The sequence below is a fragment of the Akebia trifoliata genome, unplaced genomic scaffold (genome assembly GCF_017979445.1).
Source record: "Akebia trifoliata isolate Shusen 1 unplaced genomic scaffold, ASM1797944v1 Contig00294, whole genome shotgun sequence".
Classification (NCBI taxonomy): domain Eukaryota; kingdom Viridiplantae; phylum Streptophyta; class Magnoliopsida; order Ranunculales; family Lardizabalaceae; genus Akebia; species Akebia trifoliata.
In genome coordinates, this window is record NW_028236942.1 from 40,913 (window position 1) to 48,919 (window position 8,007).

At 32.7% G+C, this 8,007-nt stretch overlaps 1 protein-coding gene and 1 long non-coding RNA gene across 2 annotated transcripts; one reads left to right on the forward strand and one right to left on the reverse strand.

The window, feature by feature from the left end:
• Window positions 1–542: 542 nt before the first annotated feature.
• On the forward strand, window positions 543–1,730 carry LOC147381698 (UPF0481 protein At3g47200-like). Its single transcript, XM_086430070.1, has 2 exons — window positions 543–1,261; window positions 1,367–1,730. The coding sequence occupies exons 1-2, from the start codon at window positions 543–545 to the stop codon at window positions 1,728–1,730; spliced, it is 1,083 nt and encodes a 360-aa protein (XP_086286196.1).
• A 2,197-nt stretch (window positions 1,731–3,927) lies between these two features.
• On the reverse strand, window positions 3,928–6,286 carry LOC147381699 (uncharacterized). Its single transcript, XR_015174423.1, has 6 exons — window positions 6,132–6,286; window positions 5,414–5,514; window positions 4,744–4,836; window positions 4,552–4,644; window positions 4,167–4,457; window positions 3,928–4,063 (listed from the first exon to the last, which is right to left on the reverse strand). It is a non-coding gene; the product is annotated as an uncharacterized LOC147381699 (long non-coding RNA).
• Window positions 6,287–8,007: the final 1,721 nt, after the last annotated feature.

An 8,007-nucleotide genomic window follows, 5' to 3' on the forward strand; every position in this document is an offset into this window, starting at 1 on the left:
TCTTGAGAAATAGAAAAAATAACTGAAAGAAATCAATTTTTAGTTTTATTTGTGTTCTCACATGCCCATTTTGTGCCCCACTAAAAATTCTAAATTATTTTCCACCCCTTTTTCAAATTTTAGAGGTGATACGTAGCCTAGACTGTCGGTAGAAGAATTGAGATTTTCTATTAACAAATGATGGTTCTAAGTTGCAGTTTAAATTAACAACAAGCTGCATGTTTTTTGTGAATTTGGACAATTAATTAAAACATTCATCAATTAATTCGACGAATTGCCAATTCATGGGACTGTTGGAATATTAAAGATAATACTATAAGAAATCTTGGTTGTTGGAGTTATGAAGGAGGCGATTACTTATTCTCCTAATTTCCTAATTTTTTATAGAATTTGAAGAATTTTGTGATATTGGTGGTTAAGTGTCCAAAATTTCGCTTCTTTTCGTTATTTTTATTTTGTTTGAAAAAAAAAAAGCAAAAGAGTGATAGAAAACAATTTTTAGTTTTAATTGTCTCCTCACATGCCATTTGTATTCTAGTTCCATGATCACAGAAGAATCTATCCATCGCCTACGAGGTCTGAAGGACAAGTTGTTCAGCATAGAAACAGACACCACAAACGAAAAAATGAAATGTAACAACATTCATATTCCTGGAGTACCACTATGGCCGCGGGAGTACAAAGCTTACAGTAAAGGCTTTGATCCTGCAGTGGTATCAATTGGACCTTATCACCATGGCAAATCTAAGTTAGTGAGGATAGAAGAGCTCAAGATCATATCTGCTCAGCAATTTGTCACTGATTGTAAGTCTAGCGTGTATGATATCTACAGTAAGCTTGAATCTTTAACTAGTCAGGCTAAGATGTACTACGATGATTCCGTCATGGCTAATTTCGATAATGAAGCATTCACAGTAATGATGCTTTTGGTTGGTTGCTTTATTTTGAATTTCATTCATCTTGGTAGAGGATGGAACATGCTTATGACATTAGGAAATGACATACCTTTGATATGTAGAGATTTGTTCTTGCTTGAGAACCAACTCCCGTACCTAATTTTGAAGGAGTTGATGAACTGTTATCGTCGCCGTGGCTTTGACATTATGGTTCACAGCTATATTGACTCAGAAATTGGCAAAACCTACAGGATGAGTTCATCACCATCTGCTAGTCAAAATCGTGATCCTTTACACATCCTAGACCTTTTTCGTGCCAAACTAGTTGGCGACAAACCTAATTTTCATTGCCAGGTTGGGCCAAAGTAATCATACCCTCCAGTCAAGGAGCTTCTAGCTAAGGGGATTACATTCAAGAGAAAGAATTCAATTTGTTTATGTGATGTTGAATTCCAAACTCATTTGCTAAGTGGAGAGCTATTACTTCCTCAAATAGAAATTAACCATTACACCAAAGACAGGTTTCTCAATGTAATTGCCTATGAATTGAGTTATGATACCTTTGAAGATCGTGAATTCATCTCCTTCATTTGTTTCCTAGATACACTAATTGATCATGCTGATGACGTGAAAGTGTTGCACTCTGAGGGCATAATTTGCAATTACCTTAGCAATGATGAGGAAGTGGCTAATCTCGTTAACCAATTGGCAACAGGATTGATTCCTGGTCCTTCTGCCTATTCGGACGTTGTACATGAAATTGAATCCCATCTACAAAAAAAGAGGAGGATCTACATAGGTGAATTCATGCACACTTATTTTCGTAGCCCATGAACCACAATTGCTTTAATTGCTGCAGGTTATGTTATCTTGCTAACTTCCATCCAAACCTTCATCATAGTCTTTCCTCGGTGAAATCAAGCAAACTTATTTAGTAATCTTCAGATCAATATCACTTTCTTCATTCCAAGTTGTGTATATGTCTGCTCTCCACTTTTTATCCTCACATGTAATAAATAATACTGTGCAACTCTGTGTCTAATTAAAGTAGTTTTCATCTAATGTTTGTGCTGCAAACTAGCTTGCCACCCAATTGATTGATTTCTGTTATAACAACGTAGGTGAATTCATGCACACTTATTAAACCAATATTGTAAACTTGCAGTTGAGATGACTAGACTTCATTACTGAAACCTTTTTTTAACCCAATTGACTTGAACTCTGAGGTATATGTTATATATAATTTTTTTTTTAAACATAATTACTAATTTTAGAATATTTAGTACATTTAAGAGAGCTTACATTGCCAAATCAACGTTTACTTGTAGCACACTAAATCAATAAATTAATATTACACGCCACTTAATATATTTAAACAAATTCCTAGAAAAATTAGTTTAACTTAAGATTTATGGAACCCAAACCAAGGTTTTGGTATTTATGTAAACTACCACATTATTTCTTTTTCTTTATTAGGGAGCCCGCCACATTTAGGTTTTGATTTGGCAACTAAAATAGATGATGAAATACATAGTTGGGGAACACAAGATAAAATAATTTCAATTAGTTTAGATAATGGTTTTTCAAATGACACATTATATAATTTTGTTAGTCAAATAATACAATTTTCTATAAATGAAAAAATAATCCACATATATTGTTGTCACATAATTAATTTAATTGTACAAACTTGTTTAGAACCAATTAGGAATGCAATACTTTACATTGATAGTTATTTATTTATCTACTTAGTTTTATATTTAGTTTACATTGGTAGCTCAAAATCTAGATATCAAGAATTTTAAAAAATTATTTAAGTAAAAAAAATTAATAAAGTAAAAATGGCACTTAATTAAATGGTAAGATGTGTGGAAAGTTGTTCCCCAAATGGAAAAAATAATAATTGGATAGAAATTCCATTACATTTTTGAATAGAAACTACTTTAGATTCTACATATTAAAATAAAAGGCTAAAAATTACAATAGAAATTATTAATTAAAATGATTATTAAGTTGGACAATGTAACATAAATGAAATTAAAACAAAAATATTTGAACATTTTAATAAATATCAAACTAACTTTGGTAATAATGCATGCAATAATAATTTGATGGTTTTGATACTTTGGTTGAGTATAGTGGTTATCAGGTGTAGCCAAGTATGTAAGGCTTATGTTAGTTGGGTCACGATCGCGATTTGTGTGTCATACGATCTCTCTATTGTCGAATTCCCAGAATCGTAAAACATGGGCCCGTAATTTGTAATTTTTATTGCAATGCGAGTTATTTACCATATTACAACACCACAAACCGTATTCTTAGGATGTCGACAGGACACATTAAAGTAATGCCGGTGCCGGCCCTAATATGCATGCAATAATTAGAGATCATTATATTTTTTTTCTACCATGATCCCATTCTCTACAACTGTCTCTACTTGTTGTGAAAGAAATTATATATGAAATAGAGCTTGAGAGTTGATCCCATGAACCTAGGTTCAAATCCCATTAAACCCATCTTCACCCCTATTAACCACTAATCCCCTTGCTTGTTTTCACTACAAAATTTTAGGCTTTTAGTGGGGGTCAAAAACCGCCGTAAATACCAAAAAAACGCCACTATTATTAATAGTGATAGCCGCGTGTATATGGAGCCCTATAGTGGCGGTCAAAAACCGCCGCTAATATATTATATTACCGTCGCTATAGATATAACTGAGTCCTTTAGTGACGGTTACAAACCGCCGCTAATAGTGTATTACTGTCACTATAGATATAAGTGAGATCTATGGTGATGGTTAAAAACCGCCGCTAATTAGTTTTTTACCATAACTATAAATACAATTTTGAATGCTTATAGTGGCGGTAATGGCCACCGCTAATAAGATTTATTTTTTTTTTTTTTTAATTTCTTTTATTTTAAAAATATTTGTAATTAAATACCTAGTTTTATACAACCTGTCAATTAAACACAATTACTTAGTAAATCAAATTAGTTAAAAGACAAGTACAACAAAATAATAAGTCGATTGAATTAAGAGTCAATGCTTATAAATCCATGTTTGATGCTTATAAATCCATGTTTATCACTCAAAAAATAAAAGTTATCTATTATGGTTGTTGTTGTAGACATTGATCATTGTCGGGTAGATTGTGCTGCTCATCAACCTACAATTCATATACATTAATCAAATTAGTCATATAAATAAATATTTATTTATTAATAAAATATTTTAAAACACAACATATTCTATTATCGGTGAGAATTTACCTTTCTCATTAGAGTAATGATCAACTCCTTGAGTCTCTCGACCTTAGCATCTCTCACAATCTGTTGTTGCTCCAAAGACTCTAATTTCTTCTTCAACCTATGTACCTCATCAGAATCGCTAGAGGAATTTTCAGAATATGATGCAAATAATTTGCTAAAAGACAATCCCAGGCCGACATCACGAACACGACCATGTCTATCAGGACCCAAGACTTGAGATAATACATCATTTCGACCTGTAATATCTTAAGAGTCTTCTGGTAATAAACTCAAAAGTTCTTTTATCTTATCCTGCAAAATATTTTAAAAATTCTTAGTATCTTCAAATTCAGATATTAACATAATTGATTAATGCTTGATGAAAATTATCTAAAATTAAACTTACAATCTTTTCCGTCATAGCCAAATCATTGGGCTTGTGTGTCATGAGAAATAAGATTGCTCGACTTGGCTCAGTATTCGTTGAACTCTTTAATTTCTATGTGCATCACATTAAGACAATGACAACAAGATTAGTTTATAATATAAATAATTGGGCACAGAATTGATAGACAACATAATAAAAATATATATATACCTCATCATATCTAATACAAGCTATACTCTTCGTCCCAATCGTATGGATCATTGTCTGTTGAGCACGATTTGCCTTATTTCTATAACTTCGAGACTGTACATTAAATAATTTGTGAGAAGTTAAATATATGAGATATAGAGTACCTTATAATTTGTTTGTAACTTTTTAAAACTCAATATGTATAAATTTCAAATATAAAATGTACCTACCCCTCCTCCGAATTCCAAGAGGCTACGAGAGAATACCATTGAGCCTCCAAAATATAGGATGGACGATTGGCACATCGGATTGCATCATCTTTGTATTTATCATAAAATTTGATTTTCAACTTACATTTATGATCCCTCCACTTCTTGCCGATAGATTGTAACACAACTTGTTAAGCGTGGGCGGGATATCAAATTTGGCCTGTATCAAAAATCAATTGAAAACTATAGAGTCAAAATTATTCAATGTTAAACTCATAAATTATCTAATATTATATTATAATTAATTTATACCAATGTTGTCTGCCATGCATTTTCCTTCATTGATTCTGGCATTGCATGCCAATCAAGGATGTCAAGGGCAAAACATATGGCCATCGCGGGCCAATATACCCAAGTATCTTTGGAGCTTAGCCACATGCTGCCCCACAGGTTGTCCATGGCTATCTTGCATTATTTCAAACCTTTCTCCTGACTTTAGATTCTGTAATGAGAGGCATCAAGTGCGGCCTCTTTTTCTTTTCGACTTTGTCCTCTTACCAGATGAACTTTGTCCAGGTTCCATCTACAAATGTAAAGTGCAACAGAAAAATGAATTATTTATTCAGATAATTATATTTTATGTACTAATTGTGGAAAAGCATATACAACAAGTTATGCTTTATTTACTACTAAAACAATTTAGATTCACTAACACCTCATACAAGGACTAGCATTCAAGAGAAAAAATTGTCAAGTTGTTAAGTTGAGTCAATATAAGGTTCAACATTCTCACATGAGTCATAAATGAGAAAACAAAAGCATTCATGATATGAAAGATTTCTCAAAAAAATTATCATGAATGCTAAAATCATGAGAGTGATATGCTGTGGTTCTTGATGGTGTCATGGAAAAATGCCCAATAATTTTGTCCATTGAAATTTCTTGCAATATTATGGTATATTTCCTTGAATGTTTCCAACCATTTAATATCTTATATAAACTTGTATTTTAAAGAGGTGTAGCAGCTTTGAAATGGAATATAGAGTTTGACACAAATGACTTAGCTGTAGTACCTCCTGATGTGCACAGCACCAAGTGTATGTATCTTTCCTTTACAAGCCATTCATACACTCTAGAAAACTCAGACGTTTCATTTTTTTTTAAATCCCAGAATGCTTGTTAAGTGCACAAGTGATTTACCTGTCTTGTAGAAAAGTGTCTTTAGCAATCCTCTTATCTACTACTGCAACCTTTGCATGACAGGCAGATTTCACAAATTGAAGTGTTTTGCTATTCTGCCAATGTCCATTGATCCAGCTCTATGAAGATTTCAACCCATTAAATTGTAGCTCCTAATTTCCTGCATATTTGTGAAAGCGCCCTCGATCCGCGGGGTGCGCGGATCCGCTTTTGACTCTTGAGGTTTGGGAGTCGCCACCTAGTTATTGTGGTCTAGGAACCAAAATGACTCTAACATGGATAAAAAGAACTAATCTACCATAAAAAATCTGAATTCGGGGATCATGTTACGGGGTTGGACTCTAACATGGATAAAAAGAACTAATCTACCATAAAAAATCTGAATTCGGGGATCATGTTACGGGGTTGGAAGGTGTTAGGCACCAACCCCGCTCGGCCAAAGCCGGTCTCTACTAACTTCCCAAATATATCACATTGCTAAAAACCTAGATAAAAGCAAAAATAAAAATTTCATACCTTTCCGATAGCAAGGATTTTTCTCCCTCAGATCTGACAAAAAGAGCTCCTTGTACTGTACTCCTTTGCTTCGTGCTGTCTCCGGATTTGACTTCGGATCTCCTAAATCAAGGTATCTTCTTATTTTTGGATCTGAACTCTTCAAGTTTATTACGGATTTGGGGGTGTTTTTGGAGGGATTTTAGGGGTTTTCTAGACTAAAATTGAAGGGGGGATGTTAGGTAAGGAGTTGGGGCTCCAAAACTAGGGTTTATGGGGGGCTAGGGAAGCTTCTAGACCTATTTCTCTTAGGGTTTATGATTTGATACGAAAATAGGGTGTGAGCACCTCTATTTATAGAATTTTTTTAAGGTTGATTTGGATAGAGTTAGTGTTTAATTAGAGATCTTTTAATTAGAGTTGTGTTTTAGTTAAAATTATTTTAGGTAGAATTGTGTTTTAATTAGAATTGTTTTAGGTAGAATTGTTTTTAAGTTAGAACTCTATTAGATAGAGTTATTATTTAATTAGAATTCTATTATGACTTTTGGTCTTATTTGATTGACTTTTAATGTTTTGACTTTAGTCTTAATTGATTGACTTTTAATATTTTGACTTCAATCTTGCTTAATTGACTTTAATTTTTACTTTAGTCTCACTTGATTGACTTTAATACTTTGACTACAGTCTTGCTTGATTGACTTTAAATTTTTGGAGAACCTCCTTCCATTATATCTTTAATTCTTTGGACCCCCAAATGGAGGGGTCCTTAAAGAAATATCCCACGAACCCTCAACAATTTTACCCGAAAGTCCAATTGATCGATTTTTTAGGTTCAAAATTTTAAATTAATCTCATTAATGTTTTACTTTAATTATTTAATGTTTTATTTATTAATTTCAAATTTTTTAATTATGAAAATTGTGAAATTACCGTTTTACCCCCGAAGATGACTTTTCACGTTTCAAGTCGGTTTTTAATGTTCTAGGATGTTTTAGAATCAATTTTTTGTAAGAAATTCAATGGAAATATTATTTTGTGTTATTTATGAAATTTTTTATGTGAAATGGTCATGAACTTTATGAGGGGTATTTTCGTAATTTTGTCAAATTCTGTGAAAATTGGCGAAATGATTTATTTGGTTTCGATTTGTTAATTCATGTGTTTGAATGGGTTTTCCTAAGCGTAACGTAGGCTCTAGGGTTGTTTTGAGGTTAAGGGTATTTTGGTAATTTGGTCAATTTTTAGTGATTTTTATCGTGAAACTTCTTTTTGGTTTGCAAGATGATGATTTCTATATTTCTGGAGTCGTATTTTCCTAACGTAGCGTGGTTTCTAAGATTTTGTCAGTTCGAGATACCTCATCCGGATTTCTGAAACA